The sequence below is a fragment of the Rhinatrema bivittatum genome, chromosome 6 (assembly GCF_901001135.1).
Source record: "Rhinatrema bivittatum chromosome 6, aRhiBiv1.1, whole genome shotgun sequence".
In the NCBI taxonomy this organism is placed as follows: Eukaryota; Metazoa; Chordata; class Amphibia; order Gymnophiona; family Rhinatrematidae; genus Rhinatrema; species Rhinatrema bivittatum.
The window spans coordinates 319,533,018-319,555,716 of NC_042620.1; the positions used below are offsets into that span (position 1 = coordinate 319,533,018).

The 22,699-nt window shown below is 42.0% G+C and overlaps 1 protein-coding gene across 2 annotated transcripts in view; it reads left to right on the forward strand.

Annotated features, from left to right (window-relative positions):
• LOC115094477 (neuronal PAS domain-containing protein 2-like) overlaps positions 1–22,699 on the forward strand; it is a 192,158-nt gene that overhangs the window by 70,405 nt on the left and 99,054 nt on the right. For both annotated transcript variants that reach the window (XM_029607573.1, XM_029607572.1), the window contains exon 2: positions 16,774–16,830. In XM_029607573.1, coding sequence (XP_029463433.1) covers positions 16,799–16,830 — 32 coding nt within the window. In that variant the 5' untranslated portion in view covers positions 16,774–16,798. The remainder of the gene's footprint in view (positions 1–16,773; positions 16,831–22,699) is intronic.

The window sequence follows — 22,699 nt, forward strand, 5'->3', positions numbered from 1 at the left end:
AGGGGTTCGCTCTTTAAAGCAGAAGTGTTACGAAACCCTGACTCTACAGAGTTCGGGGCTGCTCCGGATTGCAAGGGAAAGAGACTGGTTGGGAGCTGTGATCCTTAGCCAAGATTACAGAAGGGAAGAGAGAGAGTGTGCAGGGATTTCCCCTAAAACCCAAAAGAAAAGAGGAGAAGAAGTAGAGAGTGCAATTCAGCCTGGAAGTTTGAGACTGGAAGAAAAAAAAAAAACTGTGCTTAACTGAGGCAGGAATGTTTCTGGACCAGGAAGCCAAACTGTGCCAGAGGGAACTTGCGTTGGGACTCGGAGGATCCTGATGCTGCACCTGAAGGATTTTTTTCCTTGAGCTGCGCAGAATATTCGTGTAACTATTTCATAACTGAAGAAAGTAAAGAGAGGACCAGGCTGGGGTTGTGCAAAAGATTGAGGAGAGAGAAGAAACCAAGTAACCCGAGACCCTGCGGTGCTGTAAGAAGAAACTGTTATTTAAGGAGAGGAGCTATAAGGAGAAGAGTTAACGATTTTCTGGAACTGAGATTCTGTTTCCTCTCTGCATCTACCTGAACTGTCACTGTCCTTACGTTTGATTCAGAAGATTCTGCAGTAAACTATTTATTATTTGGAGCACAAGTTGTGTGGAGTGCTCTCAGCCTGGTACTGGCCCTGCAGGTTCTCCTGCCCGCAGCTCTCGGCCACGGAGATCTATTTCCCCACCTCGAGACAGTAACCACAATGTTCCCCGAGGCTGGAAAGGTGACCCCAGGTGTACAGGGGATTCCAATTGCAACTTTTGTAGGTTCTAGTAAAAATGCTGAGATGTGCATGTTAAGACTGTCGCTGCCCGACGGCTCCACTCCTCGGTTGATGGACTGTCGCTGCCTGACTCCTCTCGCGGTTGATGGACGTCTGGCTGGCTGCCATCCTCTCCGGCGTCCCCAGTCCGGCTTGGGCGCTGCATCCCGCCATGTTGTTCAGCTGCCATAGGGCACGCGCGCTGCGCGGCCCTGCTTCTTATTCCTTCTTTGGCACAAACCTCAGGGGCGTCCCGGATACAAAAGCCTACTCTGTTTGCTAGCTAATCGAGTTAGCAAGGGACTCCTTACGGATGGGATTCGCTCTCCGTACCTAGCTACTCTGCCTCTCCTTATTGGACACTCTATCGGGGTACCCGCTCCTCGCGGACCTCTCTCTTCTCTTTCAGGTCGCTGTCTGGAACCAGTACTCGCTCCTCGAGGGCCCATGTTTTCAGACTCGCTGCCTGAGCTCACTTCTGCTTGGAAGAAACTGCTGCCTACACCATCAGTGAATTACCATCTATATTCTCTCAGAGCTGTTCCCTGGAACCAGGTACTCGCTCCTTGAGGGCCTGCCTCTATTCCAGCTTCTGTGCTACCTTCCGGGAGAAACCGCTGTGTGAGTAATCAACCAATGAGGTTCTATACCAGAACCCTGTGTATGCTCCATTTTACTCACTATCTCAGTTTCTCGCTATTACAGCACAGCTATTGCTGTTCCAGTGTCCTGAGGGACTACAAGCCCAGCTGGGCTTCATCTCTACTCACTACTGCCACCTCTGGTGGCTTCTCAACTCTGTTTAATAAAAGATAATTCTGTGTTGTGTATCCTAAGCTGAGCCTGACCTGGGGCCGCTCACGGGACTTCCCCCTGTGGGCGTGGTCATCAGCCACAGTGTCCAAGGGTCCACCCAAAACCTTACAAACAATAACAGTGCAACAGAAGAAAGAACAGCGCCATGTTCCAGTCCGGGGGCTGGTCTGGAGGCCGCAGCCTCGCCCCCGGGCCGGAACCCCACCCACGGCCTCGCTCCTGGAACGCCCCCGATGACGCGCCGGCTGCAACACGCTCCCGACACGCCCCCCCCCCCCCCCCCAGGAAAGCTCTGGGACTTACACGTGTCCCGGGGCTTGTGCACGCGCCGAGCCTATTCAACATAGGCTCGGCGCCCGCAGGGGGAGGTTGGGGCAGGTTTTCGGGGGGGTATCTTATGCGCGTACCCCTTTGAAAATCTGCCCCAAGGTGAATATCGGTTTAAATCAATTGTCATCTTTGGAAAAATCAGGGAATTTATAGGTGAAAATTGGTTTAAACTAAAACCAAGGGACTCTATCTATTTTGCAGCAAGAGATAAGTTCTCTTCTATCACCACAAGCAATAGAACCAGTTCCGAGCTCACCGAGAAACATAGGGCTTCACTCAAAATATTTTTCATCCCAAAAATATTGGATGACCTTTGCCCAATTGTAGCTCTGAGGGAGTTAAACAAATATCTCAAACGAGAGAGAGTTCATCTTGAATGTCTGTTATCCATCTTACCTCTTCTAGAAATCAACGATTAGTTGACAACCCTAGATCTCAAAGATGCTTATACTCATATTCCCATTCATCCAAACCACAGGAAATATCTCAGATTTGCAGCATAGGACAATCACTATCAGTACAAAGTCCTGCCCTTTTGAGTTTCAGCAGCCCAAGGGTCTTCACTGTGCTTTAAGCTGTCTGCCATTTAACCCACTTCTCTGCATTGCTGGAGAATACCTTCTTTTTTTTTTTTTTTTAATATATCTTTATTTCTTGATTTTCACATTTCAAATATACAGAAACAGAGATTCACTCTTCCATAACAGAATTTAAGAAAGATAAACAAATCTTCCAAATGTTTCAAAAATACAATCCAAAACATTGTATATCTGAAAATTAAAAATATAGAACAATAATCCTATCAATAAGAAAAAACTGAGGCTAATAAGGAACCTTTAGGAACAGAAGGAGATTAAAACATTAGAAAACTCTAACGACAGCTTTACATAGTTCATGCCGGGATCTAATACTATTTTAAGTCAAGTAGTAGCTACTCACTAATATGTAACATCTCATTTGATGACACTATATTAGGCAACAGCCTACCCCGAGTAAGGAAGAAGCAACAGGGCAGGAGGGTGCCTCTTCCTCAAATATAGAAGATCTTATGCAGATGACAACTCGGCCTGAAAAAGTAACTCTCGAGGCAATACGGGATGCAGTGAAAAGTTTGAGCAATGCCGTGACTAGACTGGAGAAAAAGATGGACTTAATGACTTCTGATTATCAAGGGAATTTACAGTTTAATTCAGACAAAGTATGTGGAGATATCTAAGAAGGTTAATGAGGAAAAATATACAAGCTATGCAAAAATTGAATGTAATGGTGGTTAAAGACCAATTATCCTCATCTCATCGCTTAGAATTATTAGAGAATAAAGCTAGACATTTAAATATTAGAATTACAAATTTTCCGCAGGTTTTGGGTGAGCTTCCATATAGTTCCTTTAAAAGATATCTTAAAGAGGCACTGTCTTATTCGGAAGAAGAAATTCCATCAATTAATATGTCTCATTTCATTCTTAAAAAATCCCCAGTACCATCTAATTTGTCTAATTTCTTGGAAGACTCCAGTTTAGATGTGATTCACAGAAATACTTTGACTGTTTCTTTTATTGTGGCTAAAGATATAAGTAATCTCATGAAAAAATATTTTCAGAAATTCCCAACTACATTTCATGGTCAGATAGTAAAAATATATCCGGATTTAGCCCCTATCACAAGAATGCGGCGTAGAGAGTTTCTTACGTTAAGACAAAAAGTAACTTCATTGGGTTTTACCTTTTTTCTACGCTATCCCTGTAGATGTGAGGTAAAAAAAAGCGGAATATGAATATGTCTTTTTTCAAATTGAACAACTCCAGCAGTTTGTGGATGCTCAACAGCCCACTACATCCACACCATTGCCTAATATAGTGTCATCAAATGAGAAGAGAAAACCTTCTTATACATGGGATTTGCATGCACTCGTGCTAATCTAAGCACAGGTTTTTATTCCTGCTTTACTGCACATTTACTAGGAGTTAAAACCTCTGAAAAAAACTCCTGAAAAATGCACACTAAAGCAGGAATAAAAACCTGCGCTAATGTTTGCGCCCCTTATTACATTGGCCCCTACAGGAGGCCAGAACATCCACAGATTTTACCATTTGAGCTCATATCTGGAGTTCATTGGAACAATGCTAGACACTTGGGCGCAGAGCAATAAAACCCATGCTAAAATTTGAAAGACCAACACATGGTTTTCTTAACACTGGAAATTTAACTCGTGGGCCAAAGCAGAAGTAAACTTAACTCATATTTCTGATTGCCATTTTTTGGAAAATGCAAATTTATGCATGCAAGTGCACCTCTGCCCATCCCAATCCCCAGGAATGCTCTGCAGGGAAAAGTCCAAGGATACAGGCCCTATGTGTGCCCTTTTACCCACATATCGGGCAGGCAGTTTTTTTAAAGTCCATTTTTGCAGGTAAAGCACTGTTACCCGCAGAATTGGCCCTCTATGAAGGCAATTTCCAAACCTCACGTGCTTTTGACCTGTGGGCTTTGTATGAATGTTCAGGGCAAACGTGTGCATGTGCTTTTGTTTTGAGCTTGCTGCAGGTACAAAGTGCATGTAGTCCAATGCACCTGCTTTTTCTGGGGATATATTTTTTGGAGGACAAACATGCATAAATATTTGAAAATGCAATCAAGGTGCATAATTTTCCTCACCCAACCTAAACACACTGCCGAGAACACCTCTTCTTAATGCAACTAAAAGTGTGCAAATAGAGAATATGCATACTTTTAACGTCTTTGAGGGAAGATAGTTTTCATAGTGCTGCCAATTAACACGGGTAACGCAGTTTGCAAATTGTCCCCAGACTTTATCAGTGTATATTTAGATGAAACTATTTTCAGTTTGCTTGCAGTGTTGACACATTAATTGTAGTACAGAGTGCTTGAGAGCTGCAGATTTCTTTGGCAATAATTGGGAGTACGTGAGCACCAACAGGAAGCCGCAGTGCTTTATGGTCCCACCCACAATTGCTTACTTATTTCCATCGAAGTTTGGAAATTGGCAGTGGACTGTACCATCCAAGCTTCTTATCGTTAGCAAAAGAGTTTTTCTAATTTAAAGTAATTATGCACAGAAGAAGGGCGGAGTAAACAGCACATGCACACATAGCTAAATAACAACAACAGTAATGTGTGGCAAAAATGATACTGATCAATAACGGTTAACAATAAAGTTTTTTATTTTGCATATGCACACATCAGTTGTGCACAATATGAAATATTAAACTTTATTGTTAACTGTTATTGATCAGTTTCATTTTTGCCACACATTACTGTTGTTGTTAATGTAATTATGGCCAGAAGTCACTCTTCCCAGTAAGAACTAGAACTTGTGTTTATTTCCTCATGGCATGTCACAGAATGCCAGGCACTGTATCGCAGTGAAATGTCAATTAATGTACAGTAAAGTCTTTCTAAAAGTAAGCTGGAAATATTTGCCTTCTGAGTTTGAATTCTTGTTTCATTCTTTTTCTGGTGAGTCTGAATTTCATTTCTTTCTGTGTTTGAAAGGCATCTGAAATGAGCTTCACAATAAGGCAGAAGGAATGCATTTCTGCATCTTGTTTGTAATCTCAGATGTCTTTGAAATCCAACTGGAAATACATTTTAGATACATCTGAGGTAAAGTTAATGAGGACTGTAAGATATGTGACTGTTGTGTAGACATTACCCACATATGCATATTATGATGTGCAAAATCCCATGCTTTGTTAATAAAAATTAAAATCCAAACCACCTACAAGAGCTAAGAATAAAACACGTCATTCATTTTCCTTCCTTGGCATGTTCTTCTTCCATGGGTGATGTGACCAATTAGAAGGGAACATCCTCTACTGTCCTGTTCCTCTCTGCTTCTTGTCAGATTGGATGAGAGTATCATGCACCAAAGGAATCATTCCCTTTAATTTGGATCTTAAAAAGCATTTTGTGAGAATGTTCTTGTTGTGTCTGTAGACCCTTGGACTGAAGCGAAATTGACTCTACCTGCAGGGAGGAGCCCTGCAAGTTCTCTCCGTCAGCAGGCAAAGCAGAGATTGGACCTTCACCTATACTAGTCCATGTTCCCCTTGGGTTGAGTCTTTGGGTGCTGGGGCTGGCAGGACGTAGGCATGGGTCTCTGCTAATGACAGGAGAGATGGTCCGAGGTCAGACTAAGATTGTAGGCAGGTGGAGATAAGGCATATTCAAGGTCCAGGCAGAGATCAGAGGCAGACAGTGGTCAGGTGTATCCAAAGTCCAGGCAGAAGTCAAACCAGGTATCCATCTGAGGGAGAGGAAGAGGAACGGATAGGCTGAGGCAGGCAGGCAAGGGCAGGAACAAGCGGGCAACGAAGACTGGAACAGGCTGAGACGTGGACTGGACCAAGCTGATACAAAGACTAGAAACAGGCAGGAATGAAGGTTGGAAAAAGGCAGGAACGCTGGGATGCAACACGCACTACTATACAATAGTTGGACCTGTTGCTGAGGTGAGCTGCCTTTGGGGAGCTGCCCTTATATAGGGCAGTGCTGAGGACGTCATCATTATAGAAACATAGAAACATAGAAACATAGAAATGACGGCAGAAGAAGACCAAACGGCCCATCCAGTCTGCCCAGCAAGCTTCCCTCACTTCTTCTCCCATACTTATCTGTTTCTCTTAGCTCTTGGTTCTAATTCCCTTCCACCCCCGCCATTAATGTAGAGAGCGGTGATGGAGCTGCATCCAAGTGAAATATCTAGCTTGATTAGTTAGAGGTAGTAGGGGTAGTAACCGCCGCAATAAGCAAGCTACACCCATGCTTATTTGTTTTTACCCAGATTATGTTATACAGCCCTTATTGGTTGTTTATCTTCTCCCCTGCCGTTGAAGCAGGGAGCTATGGGGCCACAGGAACATTCGCTCTGCGATCCCTTTAAATAAGCTGACGTCGACACGTGGGCGCAATGTGCTGAGGCCAGCAGTGTCCTGCCACATGTATGCTGGCGGCGTTTTTGCCACATTTTGGGGTCAGCAAGGCCGTCCCGGGCCCGGAGGTAAGAGCAGTGGTTTGCGGGAGTAGCCGCGAACCACCAAGCATAACAGTTCTTTGCTGATTTCAATGAATAAAAATAATAAAATCCTAGAACATAGCTTATGGTCCCTGCATATCGTGGAAAAGTCACATGCACCCTCTCTATACAAAATTTTAGACCTGCCTCTGTGTCATGTAATAAGTGATCAACTTCATTATAACATGTATGGCTCCTCTCTTTACGCCTTTCCCAACGTGCAGTCATTCTCCTGATATCCTCGACCTGTGGAATTAGGAAGCAGAGCACTGAGCGTGTGCATGTCATCACCACAAAACAGCGCAAAAAATGCAAAAATCATTTGTCCACACGTCAGACAGCACGCTGTCTCGTTTAAATATACTCACACACTTATGCAGTCGACCGCCAGGGGATTCAATGATGAAAAAGGAAAAATTAAAGAATAGAGATCTTTCTTGAACGTGAGAAGAGTATTGAGCCACGCGCTGTCCAGCTTAAGTTATCCAGATATCTTAGGATATTTAGTAGGGTGGCTGTACCTCCAAATATGCCCTATTCAATCAAAGTCATCTGGATACGTTTATCCAGATAACTTAACTGGACAGCGCGTGGCTGAATATTCTTCCCACCCTCAATAAAGATTTCTATTCTTTTATTTTTCCTGGATAAATTTATCCAGATAACTTTAGGACTACCACATGGCATGACAGGATATAGCTGGATAAGGGGGGAGGGAATGACAGCACCAAAAGTGCCTTAGGGGTGGCAAAACCCTAAATCCATCGCTGGTCACAATATTTCAATTTGCCAAACTTTGTCATAAGGAGGAAGAACTGCTAGGCAGGTGTATCTATAACAGCAGCAGATGAAACTATTTGCCAGTGCTTCTTAAATACCAAACATCAGCTTGATTGTTACCAAACTTTCTATTGTTCCGTTCTCTTGGGAAGCAATTCTGCCGTCTTGATGCAAGACTAGGTAAATAATGACTGATTCTTCACAATTTGCTTAGTGAAGATAAGCAAAGGATATACTGGTAGTTCTCCCATGATGGCTATGAGCTACAGACATGGAAGAGGGGTCTCAATTTTCCGGGTGTTTTACAGGAGAAGTCTGATGATGATTCTGTCCTAGATACTTGAGATCTGGATCTACTGTCAATGGAAGAGAGTTGCTGGGAGCCACATGACACTCATTTACTCTTAGGGGTAGATTTTATGACATGCGCGCGTGGCGTACATGTGCATGCACATGTACACCCGATTTTATAACTTGCAAGCACAAGTTATAAAAACAGGGGTCGGTGCGCGAAAGGGGGTGCACAATTGTGCACCTTGCTCGTGCCGAGCCGCGCTGCCTTTCCCCGTTCCCTTCCCCCTAACCTAACCTTCTGACCCCTTCCCCTAACCTTCCCCCCCAGCACGCAATCCTCCGACACAGCAGTAATGGCCGCTGTGTCGGAGGCCTCTGGCCCCGCCCACGGACCGCCCTGCCCCACCCCCTCCCCTCCCCTATTTGCACGCTCCGGGACTTACACGCGTCCCGGAGCTTTACACGCGTCGCTGGGCCCTTTTAAAATAGGCCCGGCGTGCATAAATCCTCTGGATTTACACGCGTAGGGCTTTGAAAATCTGTCCCATAACATTTTAGAAGAACTAAAAAATAAACACTTTTATAAATTTATAAACACCTTAAAACTGAAGCTTTTTCTGTAATTAGCAGTGGGTTTCACATCCATATAGAAAGTTTGTGGCATGTGAGTGTGTAAGTTATGACTGAATGAGTGTCTGAGACAGGAGTAAAGATGTGAATGTGAATAAAACTAGGTTTAGATTAGGGTATGAGAGATGATCTTCATGCTGTGGAGGAAATTATTGCCACTAGGTTATGCCAAAGCAATTTTTAAATAGTAATACCCATAATCCCTGGTGGGACAAATGTTGCCAGCCATTAAATGTGACTTCAATGTGGGAAAGTTTTTACAGTGTTTAAAATTATGGGAAGGTTGTTCATTTTCTAGGGATGTTATCTGATAAAGCAAGGGTAGGCGACTCTGGTCATGGTGTACCATAAAAAGGTCATCCATAATAAATATGCATTAGATAAATTTCCATACAATTGAGACAGTGCATGCAAATATACCTCATGCATATTCATAGTGGATATCCTGAAAACCAGGCTTATTTGTGGCGCTCCAGGACCATTCTGATAGAGTAAAGATTTGTTAAGGTTAGCTTTCCAATTTTTTCACATTTGAAAGAAGTTTTTAAATGGTCAAACTCACTTCCATAGGAAGTTCTCAGCATGTGACAATTTTCTCCAAACATCTTCCAAATATTTAGTTTTATGACCATTGCTGTATAGGATTTTTTTTTTTTCACTTTTTGCTCCCCAGAGGCCAAAAAGAGTGAATCAAGCCCCAAAGTCTTTTTGACCTCAAATGTCTAAAAACATTTTTCAGAAATAACCTGAGTATTGCTGTTCACGAGCATATTGGGAGAGCCTGCGATTTAAAAAGATGTGCATAGTGTGTGTATGTACACAAGATGTTAGATGTTGCTGAATTACAGAAATTGAGCCACTGGGCCACCTCAAATTTTACTTCTTAACCTTCCTAATCTTTCTATATCTATATATATATGAAAGGCTTGTGTCAGTCGGTCACACTGTTAATGTCTGTCTGTGGTCAGCAGGTGGCACCCTGCACTCTGCAAAGACAATATATCTGTCTGCAAAGCCCTGTCACTCAGGCACCCACAGAGTCAAACACACACCCACACACCCACACAAGGTCACCTTTTAATTTGTTAATACATTAAAAGAATATTTATCTTTTCCATGTTTGTTTTGAAAATGTACATATTATGAATCAGACAATGCGCTAATATACTCTGTCTATCAGACAGCCACACATACACATACAGGGCATCTTCTTCAGGCACCGCACGCCTCCTCCTTTAAACGCCGTGGGATAGCGTCTGGGGTGGCGCTCTCCTTCTTTGGCCACCATGGGATGGGAACAAGAAAGAAACAGCAACCAACATCAACCAGTGCCATACCACTATGAGCTTATAAGGAACAACACAAAGAGACTGCCTCTAAGATGAATAAATCTCTATACCGTTGCTATCCTCCTTTCCCTTTCTTATTCCCCCCCCTCAATAAACAAATAAATAAATAAATAAATAAGCGGCAGCAGACATCCTGCGGGCCACCTCTTCTGTGTAAGACTGTCCTCATCGCGTGAGCCAGGCCCACCTGTGACTGGATTGTGAACTGGTTAGAGGACAGGAAACAGACAGTAAGACTTAACTGGTTAGTTCTCTCAGTGGAGAACAGTAAATAGTGCAGTGCCCCAGGGATCTGTACTGGAATTGGTGCTTTTCAGTCTTCTATAACAATCGCTATTTATTTATATATTTTTATTTAGATTTATATTTACCGTTCTATAGAGTTTATTTAGATTTTATTTAGATTTATATTTAGCGCTCTATAGAGTTGGGCAACGAGAGACGTTCTAATGTACTGTCAGTATAGTTGATGGAGAGGTTCCCTAAGTTTTATATGCTTGCTGTAAATTACTTAAAACAATATTAATCGTTTTGTTTGATTTTTTTAATTTATAGCTGTTATAGACAATGTAAATATAGACAATGTAAATAAGCACCTCGCCTTTACTTTGTCATTTAAGAAATTTACTGCAGATATATTTATTTTTTCTTTTACCATTTATTATTGTTTATTGTTCATTCCTTTCACTTCTCACTCTTGCTGCCCTCTTTCCTCCTGATGCTCTTGCCCCCCTCCCCCCCTTTTCCTGCCTGCTCCACTCTCACCCTCTCCGCGTTCATTGTAATTTCTGCCTGCTTCAGTTATTTGTAAAGCGGCGTGATGTGTCCTACGAATGTCGGTATATTAAAAGTTCCTAAATAAATTAAATAAATAAATAAATAAATAAATAAATAAATAGACAAGAGAACCCGGAGGAACGCCATGCAGTTTTCACTAGTTTCTAATAAAGGACACCGGCCCTTTAAAATGTACCTTACTTGTGATTAACATTTTATCACTGTATATATACAAATGCATTAGAGGGAGAAATATATGCGGGTAATCTGGTAAACATGGAGTTTCATTACTTTTCATAATGTTAAACATATGATTCAATGGTTGCAGAGGCAATAATTCATATTCAATAATAGTGTGAACTGAAATTCACTAAACTACATTTAAGTCTGAAATGAAAGAGAGTAAAGCTTAGGTATTGGAATCAAATATAACAAAACCTCTTTTGGGCAGTTTCTGTACCTGATTGCTATTTTGTTAAAATATTTTGAGTACAATGAGGACTTTGCACTAGTAATAATACCATTTAATACTGCAAATTCAGTTCAGCACAGTATCTAGCTCATTTATATTGGTCTGGAGTCTCGTATTTAGAAAAAATAATGGCACAGGTTTTAACATTGTTTCATTTCATCCTGACCCATGAGATGAGGAAGCTCCTTGCATTGTTCTTTTCATGACTATTCTCCTTTCAGGGCAGAGCATGCTTATCCACCTTCTCCTTTGTTTTTGATATTTTAATTGCCTGCGCTTCCCTGCGACAGACTCATCTTCAGAAGGCTGCTGTTGCTTGACTTGTGTCTCTCGAATGCTCCTGTTTTGATGCCTTGCCCCAATATTGTTTTAGTATCCTGACAGTAGCCTTGCATTTTTTTTTCATGGGACACTGTCATTATTCAGCAGTTGCCTGATTTCAGAAACCTGCGTCCCTTTCTTGCCGGCTGCCTTCAGAATTCCACTTCAGTATCCTCACATTAAATTAAATGAAACCAAATGCTACATACGCTTCCAACTTAATATGCTTTCAGACTGCCACAATAGTAGCAGTTCTTTTTCTGTCAGTTCTAAACTCATGCCTGCAGTCTCTTTCAGACACCCATACAAACAGTCATTATTATCATACAAGAGAGTGACACCTTGCACTCGTGGGAGCCATGGCCCAGTTATCTGGTTTTGAAATGATTCTTTTGATGTGGGTCAACATCGCCAACATAAATGAATCTCATTTTTTAAAATCCAGCATTAAGGGTCTGTGTTCCATGTTTATGAGAGGCTTCATTACAGGATGACTTCAAAATAGATGACTCAAAATCTGCTGATGCTGAACTTATACATTGAAAAAGTAAAAAATAACTCTTTTGGAAAAATGTTACCCTTTTTCATGCTTTGTGAGTAAGACGTGGCACAAATAGCCGATAGCATTCATTCTGTCAGCGGTCATAAAAAGTAAATAGATTGCTAGGAATTATTCGGAATGGAATGAAGAATAAAGCAAGAATGATAAAGGTGATGGAGTGACTCCTTTATTGAAGAAAGGCTTAACAGGTTACGGCTCTTCAGCTTGGAGGATAGATGACATCTAACAACAAAATCATGAGTGGTGTGGGACAAGTACATAGGAAACCTTTCAAATAGCACTAGGACTATGGGATTCTAAGGTACCTTCTGTACCTGTGATGTGATTATATTGATATTTACAGAGGGTGGACTGTTCTTTCCATTTTTTTTTATCTAAAGGAATGTCTTACCATATATGAATAACTTGCTATGATCATTCTAATTATTGATATGTCAGAGTATCTTATATGCCCTTTTTAGGGCTTTGAATAAATATCTTGTGAGAAAAGTAGGTTTACGTTGTTTACTGTCAGTATCTTATTGCCTCTTCTAAACAAAGCTAACTGGCTATGTTCCGTGAATCTAAATGAAGCCTACATTCACATGAAAATGCATACAAGTCACAAGAAGTATCTCAAATTCATCACATGGACTTATCTACAGTAGTGCTTCTCAACCCAGTGCTCGGGGCACACCTAACCAGTCAGGTTTTCGGGACATCCACAATGACTATGCACAAGCTAGATATGCATATGCATGAGCTAGATATGATTATGCATATCTAGCTCATGCATATTCATTGTGGGTATCCTGAAACCTGACTGGCTAGGTGTGCCCCGAGGACTGGGTTGAGAAGCACTGATCTACAGTATCATATGATGCCCTTTAGCCTAGCATCAGATCCATGGGTGTTTAAAAATTGTCTGGCTGCTGGCATTTTTATACCATCTGGGAGTTGCCTCTGAAGACAGGAGAATCACCAGTCATACATCCCCTTTCTCCTCCCCTTATGGAGTTAGGCCTATGACTGTGACCTGTGAGTCCCCTACTTCTTCTTGTAACCCTAGAGTATGCAAATGTGATCCCCCTGACCTGTAGAATACATGGGGTGAAGAAGCCCCACAGAACAGGGCTGCCACTAGGCAGCTTCGTTTTCTTGTACTTCCAGAGTATACAAATGTTATCCCTCTGACCTTCCCTGTTTCTAAATCACCATAAGTTGCATTCTAGTTGAAGGCATCAAGAGGCTAGAAAAAGACTACTGAGTTCCACAAAAGTTCCTCTCTCAAAATGCTGCGTCAAGAAAGAAAAATGCTCAATTGAATTCAAAAGAAAATGATGCATCATTCCACAAGTATCTCAAGCAGGGAATCTGCCAGCAGTTTACAGGAAATTGCACTTGCATAACAAGGCAAGCAGGCCCCAAACATCTGAACCTAATGGTAGATTATGGCCTAGTTACACAGTTATTGAAAAAATGTGAGCTATAATTAAATTACCTAATAGGAGTATAATTACATAGGTATAAAGGGCAAGCATAGTGGTACACAACATTGTGCTACACAGTGAACTATTTTAGTAATCAGCTAAGTCTCAAAGAACCTTATTCAAGTATTCGTTTTGTTTTGTAGATTTTTAAAAATTCTGTCACACCCATATAAGCATAGCCATACTATACCTTTAAGAGCCACATATGGAGTTCAGATGAAAAGTTAATATAGAACACAAATTGCTGCTTATTAAGACAGGACATTTTAGACTGGCGCATGGGCACATGTGTGCGGCTGTTTTATAACATATGCACATATATGCATGCATATTATAAAGTAGCCTTGCGCGTGCACAGATGTGCCCAATTTTAAGTGAGCTACGCCATTGCCTGTTTTACCAGTTCCTCCCCAGTTTGCCCAGTTACCACCTAGGTCCTCCAAACCCCCCCTGGTTAGATAGCCTGTACACCCCCCAGTTACCCCAGACCCTTTACCCCCTCTGAAATAGCCTGTTGTTTTGGGGTTTTTTTACTTACACGCCATCCATGGCGTGGCAGGGGGCCTTAGCGCGTGCCTCATCGCGCAAGTATTTACGCACAGATTTCCGGTTAAGGTCTCGAACCGCCCATGCCCCGCCCATGTGTAAGTCCCACCCCTTTTTGAGAAGCTCTGAGATGTGCGGGAGACAGGCGCGTATCCGGGTGGCTTTTAAAATACGCTCGGCGAGCACCAGCCTAACACATTCACGCATCCCCTCATTTCGGACTCGCGCCGGGTTTTTTTAAAGTTCACCTTTAACTGTTCCTACGTAATGTAGTACTATGAAGCAAAGCATGTCTCGAAGTAAGCCAAACATTCATGTCAAAATAAAACAAACTGGAAGTTTCAAAAGCATGCTGGGTTGGTGCTGAAATTCTGGCACCGCATTTACAAACCAAAAGTGAAATAGCATGAAAGGTTTCATGGAAACGCACAGCTTTAGTAAGAAAAAAAACCCAAAAAAAACTTTTTAATTGAAGAATCCACCCAACGTGTTTTGCTAAGCAAACAGATAATTCTGGTTGGGTAATTGGTTTATCTACTTGAATGAAAAAGCTGAATATTTCCATGAAGAATTCTAGAAATATAAACATAGACATTAAAAAGCACTGGAAAATAGAGAGATGACTTGGCACCCCCAGGTCTATAGATTTTCTGTATTGGCTTTAATAGAGTTTTGTATTGCTCCTAGAAATGCTTTGTCTTTTGTGAAAATGTTTTCGTAGGCAGTGAACGCTGACGAACACCGTTTTGAGATCTTTGTCTGTTTTTGCTTGAATAATAGTGTTCAAGAAGGCCATGTAAAATCTTTAGCTACAGGTGATGAAACAGTGTTTGTTCAGCGCTGACAATTTCATCAGCTTTATCCCTCTTTTTTTTTTTAAAGTCTTATTTATACAAAGTATATGACAGAAATTTGGCAGTAAAAGCCTGTAGGAACTTCACAGCCATAGTAGGGGTTGAGAGATTTTTAAACAAATTATCAACTAAGGGCCTGATTCACTCAGCTTATTTTCCCATAGATGCAGAATAGGAGTAAAGTCTTAGTAAATCGGGCCCTATGTTTATAAATATTTTTCCAAATCTTATTTCTTCAATTTCTTTTTTGTAAAAAATATAGTGTTACAAGTATAGTGCCGAGCCTGACCTGTTCCCCTCTCTTACAACCCGGAACAGGGTGGAAGGGGATTGGTGAAGGAGGGAGAGGGTTGTTTTGGGGACTGGGTGGTGCCAGGGCCAGATGGAAGCTGTTGATTGGTGGAGAGCCCGTGGGTTGTTGAGGGAAGGGAGATGGAATCGTTTGCTATAAAGGGAGGTAGCCATTAGGCCACCTTCTCTTTGCCTCAGGCACAAGGCAACCTGCCCTCCCTCCTCTTTTTTTCATGGTACATTGTTTATGATATATTTAATGTTGTTATTTTGTTATATCTAGGTGGGATGAGGATGGGGGGGGGGGGGAGGGTTTGACCCAAGCCGATGGTTTGTGGGATTCCTTGCATAATTGGGAAGTCAAACTTGTAAATTCTGAGGCTGGAGGATGTTGCTGGTGTGCTGGGGTCTGCAGGTTTGAGAGACAGCCAGGGGATTGCCATTAGCAGGCGTTCCTCAAGGGGGGGCCTTTCCTGCTGGATTGTGGGGAGGGCCTCGAATTGTGATGATGATCCACTGGAAGGTATCTGAGGCCCAGGTGAGTCGTAGGTGGTCTCCACACCGAGATTCGGCCATGGGGGCACCCAGGCGTCAGAGTTATGACACAGTAAACCTGCAGCTTTGTTTACCCAAAATGCTTATCCTTGTGTTTGCTATGAGATTGTAAGGAGGGTGATGAGTGTGGATGGATGGGTCAAGCAGTCTTGGCTACCTATGTTATTCACCTTTCACTAGAGGGTTTTCTCACCAAAAGAACTATCCTCACTTTTGGTTTATAGTATCTAGCTTGCATCATGGGCCACTAATTGTGAACAGAGCCCTCTATTTGCAGGGACTACTAACATCTAAATTGAAACAGTTTTTAAGAGTACATAATTTAGCTGGAAAACTGCAGGGGACAGAATTATTGCAGAAGTAGCAAAATTGTGTGTTTCGAGTTCACCAGACTAGAAGGAACTTGTATGGCCTGATATTAGCTTACATGATGGTTATTTTACATTTTCTTTCTAGCACTAATCCTTCAGATCTTTGAATGTGACATACTTTCACTAGATTTGATAAGCAGACATTGTGAGAATTTCAGGTTTATAGTATAAAGTGTGCTTTATGAATTTAAAATTTAAGTAGGAACTGACAAATAAAACTTAAATATACTTGCCTTTATTTGCCATTGGACCAAAAAGTTACTTTATTAACAGAACCTTAATTGAAATGCTTTTCAACATTGTTTGAACAGCGCTTATATGGTGGTGGTATAGTCAGCTGGTACATCAGTCTGTCTGGAGCATGACTATTTTTTGTAAAGTTGACCAATCAGGTTCAAACTCCATGTGAAGATCAACCAGGGATGTGAAATTCTCCCTGCTGAGATTCACCAAAAAATCAAATCAGTGAAAAATCGAACAGTGTATCCTGCAGAGAGTTGATTAGGTTGTTTTATTTTTCTGTCCAGAACCCTGTGTTGTATAAACGAGCTGATGGATGAAGATGAGAAGGACAGGGCAAAGAGGTAAGACTGAAAGGAATTTATCTAAATACAAGCACGTGAATAGAAGTCGTAAAGAATAGTTTCTAAGTACACTGAGGAAGTAGTTGTCAGGCCCAATGGCTCCCTGTCATACAGGACTGCAGGTAGCATAAAGAATTTTTCATCATAAAGATTAAGGCTTGCATCTAATCCAGCAAACAGTCCAAGTCATTACACAGTGATTCCTTCCAATGACAATACAAAAACACAGTTTGAGTCAAGATTTCACATTATTGTTCCATAGTTATAGTTAATACTTCACATAAGCAAGAACTCACAGGTCTCCTCCAGGATCCCGCACTCTGGTTTGGCCGATATGCTGTCTAAATGCTGGGAATACCAGCACTCCTTTTGAGTCCTCTAGGACCAATCCGGATCCTCAGGGGTGGGGCCATATAGGAGGCTACCTCTATAGCAGAGTTAGCTCTCTTTGAGCCATCCTGTGCCACTACAAGCAACACCCTGGTCCTGAACTGGGCGGACCCCAGTTCAAAACTAGTGAAGATACATTTTTTCCTGACAGTAGTCTGCTCAGACCTGGGGAGGGTGGGAGAAGGTACTATAGCTACTGAGGTGAGCCCTACCAGCCAACAAGCAGTCCTGAGGGTGCACTTTGTAAGCAGCAGCCCTTGAGCTGGCAAGGGCACCCTGTGTCATTTGGTTACACCTCCTGGAAGTGGTGGTGGCATAGATTGTCAGGGGGGGAAATGGAATAAAAAGACTATTAAAAATCATTATTAAGGGAACAATGTTTATTAGTTCATTTTTATGTTATTATGGATGCTGTGGATGTTTCCTAGCCAGGGATAATCATGAGCAATACATTAAAAACAAAAACTAAATAAATAAGTAAATAAACAGCCCAGAGAACGGCTACCAAAAATGACAGTTTGCACCAAAATCCTTATGAAATGAGGTTTAGGGGATAATTTTCTGAAGATTCTCTGCAGGTAAATGGTTGTTTATCGACAGAAACAGGCTTCTGAAAGTTGCCCCCTCTCTATCTGTAAGGGAAAGAGCAGGCACGGGGGTGGGGCTAGGGCAGGCCCCCTAAGACAAGTGCAGGGATTCCATTTGTAAATCTCTGAGCATCCTTTGACACTGTAAAGTACATGGGGTAAATAATCCCCACAGCACTGATTTGCCACTCCGAGGGGAGTTTCCATTTGATAAACTGGGCTTGCAGGCCCCCTGGTACAAAGTGCCCATAAGGACTAAAATTACTACAACACCCCCCCCCCCCCCCCCCAGGACCTAAATATCTATACCTTAGAGGTGGGGACGATATAATATAAACTTTCAAATACTACAAAGGTATAAATAATGAATGAGAAGCAAACATTTGTAAGTGCAAAGGAAGTCTTGGAACTGGAGCTCACAGGATGAGGATCTAAGGGGATAGACTCAGAAGTACCATGAGAAAATATTTCTTTAGAAAGGCTGGTAGTGGAGTCAAAAGCAATAACAAATTCATGCAATAAACACAGCGAATCCTTAGTTGTAAAGAAGTAAGGGATATTGTATTGAGCTGATGAAGGGGGGTATAGCTCCGGAAAGCTGGTCTCCAATGTATTGAGTTAATCTAATTAAATCACATCACCTGAACTTACTTGTTGACCTTGTTTTCTATGTAAAGATGAGATCAATAGTATTATAACCGGAAATAAACTCGGCAGATTAAATTGTCCTTTATTTTTGGATTCAGCTTACATCTTATCAGTAGTAGTTCAAGGCAAGTTACATTTAAGTATATTTATTTATTTATTTATTTTTAATTTTTATATACCGAAGTTCTTGTAGGGACTACAAATCACTCCGGTTTACATAAAACAAAGAACTGCTCAACAGAGAGTGGAGCTTTACATGGAACCGTAGAACATATGGAACAGTATAAATGGATGACAATTAAACATAGTGAAAAATAAATAAAAATAATAGTTTAACTGGTAATAAATAAAGAATTATATTATTATTTAATTATATAATTATATAATTATATATATAATTATATATATATAATTATATATATTATTAGTATAGTAGGTATTACCTTGTCCCCAATCTAAGGGGGTGTATTTACCATGTGGTAAATGGCCTAACGCAGTGATATAACACGCGGTATTTGAAATACCGTGTTTTATTCTGTCCAAACGTTGCGAGTATACTAATGGACTGATTTGCATACAAATGCATGCTGATCAGCTAGCTAGCTTAAAACATGCAAATCAAATAAAACATAAGAACATAAGAAATTGCCCTGCTGGGTCAGACCAAGGGTCCATCAAGCCCAGCATCCTGTTTCCAACAGAGGCCAAACCAGGCCACAAGAACCTGGCAATTACCCAAACAGCAAGAAGATCCCACGCTACTGATGCAATTAATAGCAGTGGCTATTCCCTAAGTAAACTTTATTGATAGCAGTTAATTGACTTCTCCTCCAAAAACTTATCCAAACCTTTTGTGAACCCAGCTACACTAACTGCACTAACCACATCCTCTGGCAACAAATTCCAGAGCTTTATTGTGTGTTGAGTGAAGTAGAATTTTCTCCAATTAGTCTTAAATGTGCTGCTTGCTAACTTCATGGAATGCCCCCTAGTCTTTCTATTATCCGAAAGTGTAAATAACTGATTCACACCTACTCATTCAAGACCTCTCATGATCTTAAAGACCTCTATCATATCCCCCCTCAGCCGTCTCTTCTCCAAGCTGAACAGCCCTAACCTCTTCAGCCTTTCCTCATAGGGGAGCTGTTCATCCCCTTTATCATTTTGGGTGCCCTTCTCTATACCTTCTCCATCGCAACTATATCTTTTTTGAGATGCGGTGACCAGACATGGCTTGACTGAAAAATCACAAGACACATTACTTGATTCAAAAATAGCTACAACTCAAAAGCTCTAGCAAACATTCCACAGGAGCAACCGAATGCCAAAGCATGTCTCAATGCCCCGGAGACCATGAGTTAAAAGGGATTGATCTGTCCCCAAGAAAACCCCCACAAATGTAGCAAAGACCCCCTAGCCCCCTCCCTGCCGCTGCTTGAAGCAGCCAGTCCCCAAAATAAACAGAGGGAATTAAATTGTAGTACAGGCCCCATCCCAACTCCAAAATGCCTTCCCTTTTACAAAACCACACCTCCAAAGGCCGTCCTCCATCCTTCAACCTACTTGGTCTTACCAAACTTTCTCTGGTAGTCTAGTGGGGACTTGGAGCACCCTCTAGGCTCTGGACCCAGTGGCAGCCATTTTCCAAAATGGCAATGGCTGACCATTGTCTTTGCCCCATCACTTGATAGGGGCAGCCACTGCCATTTTGGAAAATGGCTACCACTGAGTCTGGAACCTAGGAGGGTGCTCCAGGCCCCAAATAGACCAACAGGGTAAATTTGCTAAGTTTGGTGGGGTCGGGAGGGTAGGCTAGAGTAGAGGGGCAAGTTCTGGGGTGGAATTTTGATAAAAGGGAGGGGTTTGGAGTCTGCACCACAATTTAAATGGCATTCAAAGTTTATTTTGGGGTTGTTGGCTGAAGGGGCAGCATGGGAGAGGTGGGATGGGGGTCTTGAGGGACCTCCAGGATAAATGCCACCCTTAGGGTAGGGGTGTAATTGTGGCAAATTGGCAGCCCCCCAGCTCAGGGCCACAATTGTGTGGAATTTATGGGGCAGCTAAGCTGTGATATTTTTCCCAGCGGCATTTGACTGGGTTTAACTAAGCTGCAGTGCCAGGTAACCCCCCCCCCCCCCCCATGATATTTTCTCCTCTGCAGCTATAGTAAATGAGCCCCTAAGTTTGGCAACAGAGGGAAAACTAACTGACTTGTCCAAGGTCATAAGGAGTGAAGCTGGATTTGAACCTTGGCTTCCCTGATTCTTAGCCTACTAAGTTATTCCTTCACTCATTATGATCCTTACCTGCCATCGTAGTCTAAGATTCTATGAAATGGTCTTTGGAAGAAGAAAATGCAGAGACACAGCATAGAAGCGATAACATGAATTCTTTTTACCCTTCTCCTGGGTGTTTTGTGAGAAACATGTTGGGTTTTCTTCAGCTTTACACTTATCTGATCCTTGTGCACCTGTACCAGGAGAAGGCAATGTTTCTTTTAAATATACAGAAGTAATATTGTATAAGTAAAACTTTATATCAAACTTATATAAAACTTTCAGCAAGGCTAGATGTCAGTTCGTTCTGAAAATGTTAGCCATCAGTAAAAACAAAATCAACTGCTACATGAAACCAGCCTCCTATCATATGAAAATATTGCCACATTTCCCCTGCTGGCGAGGAGGAGGAGGATAGTAAACACGGGAACAACCTTCTCATTTATTTATAGATGTTATTCTATGGGACAACAGTTAGCATCTTGTTGACGGTGGGTTGCTGCCTACAGGAAGTTGACACAAGCATCACATGATCCAAAATATCAATATGAAGTGCATCTATAATTTTGGCATTTTGTCTGTTGTGACATCATTTGGCTTTGTTTTGAAAACAATCACGCCCTGATAAAATGCTCTTTGCGATAATATGTATATGCTGCATACTGTCATAACATCCCATGAGATGAAGTCACACTGTCAAAAGAAATACACAAATGGGGTAATTAATTGTTTTAAACAGGCATTTAGCCTATTCAAAAGTTCATTTATGTTAATATGAACCTGTGTGAATTTATCTAGAACATAAACATTTAAAAACAAATTATTTGTGAACTTGGTTGTCCTCTTAAGATTGTATGGCACTGTAAAATAATGCTATACCTCTGCAAAGAGAATAGCCATACCTGGGAACTCTCCAGATTTGACTCCGAGAACTTCAGAATGCTAAAGTGATTGCTGGCTCTCTGGGAAAACACCGGAAAATGCCTGGTGCTAGCCTGGTAACTCTGCTATTGAAGTGGTCTGTGTGAACCCCAGAAGAGGAAGTCACCTGGGTCTGTGTGGGAGGATAGAGAAGAAGGAGTTTCAGTGTGTGTGTGGCAGAAAGGAGGAGGAGTCCTGTTGGCTGTGTGGCTAGAAGCAGGAGCAGGGACAACCTCGGTCTACACAACCAATACAAAGAGGAAGAGTCCCCTTGACCGCACAGGGCCAAAGAAAGAGGCTACTGGTGGATTCAGGGTGGGAGGACAGAGAGAACGAGTGAGCAGGTGTGAGGGAGTGTGTATGCGAGAGGGAGAGAGTGGACAAGTGCATATAAGTGAGCGTATGTGTGTGAAAAAGAGTGTTTGTTTGTATGTGTGTGTGTATGTGGGAGAGTGAGAGTGAGTGTATGTGGGAGAATGAGAGAGAGTGTGTGTATGAAAGAGAGTGTGAAAGTGCATGTGTGAGTGTGTTAAACTGTGTGTGTATGACAGAGGAGAAAGTCTGTGTGCATACACTGCCTCCAGCCCTACTAATCCATGACAGTCTCAGGGTGGCTGGAAATCAAACATTCCCAGGTAGGAGAATTCCTGACTTTTGGGTCAGTCATGTTGAAATGCAGCTTTAAAATTGTTCTTGGCCTTCTTTTGACTCAGATCCAAGTGCAGGGTCTGAGCTCTAAGCTGAGGACAGTTTCTTCTTGGCTGAGGTTGATAACCTGTACACTGGGAGCATGAGGACCGAATGACCAATGCAAAAGCAGGAGGATTAAACTTAATGCAACCTTTTCAACCCCTCCCCCCCCCCTCGCCTTCCCGCAAGAAAAAACCCTTAAGCATTATGTGTTAACAATAAACATCAGGAGAGTCCGAACTAGCATCACTTGGTGCTGATTAAAGTAGGCCTTGGTGGACCGAGCAACCTCCTGACTCACAAAGCCTTTGAATGTTCTGCTCAATCTTTAACATCTTCTTTATTCCTGCCCACCTG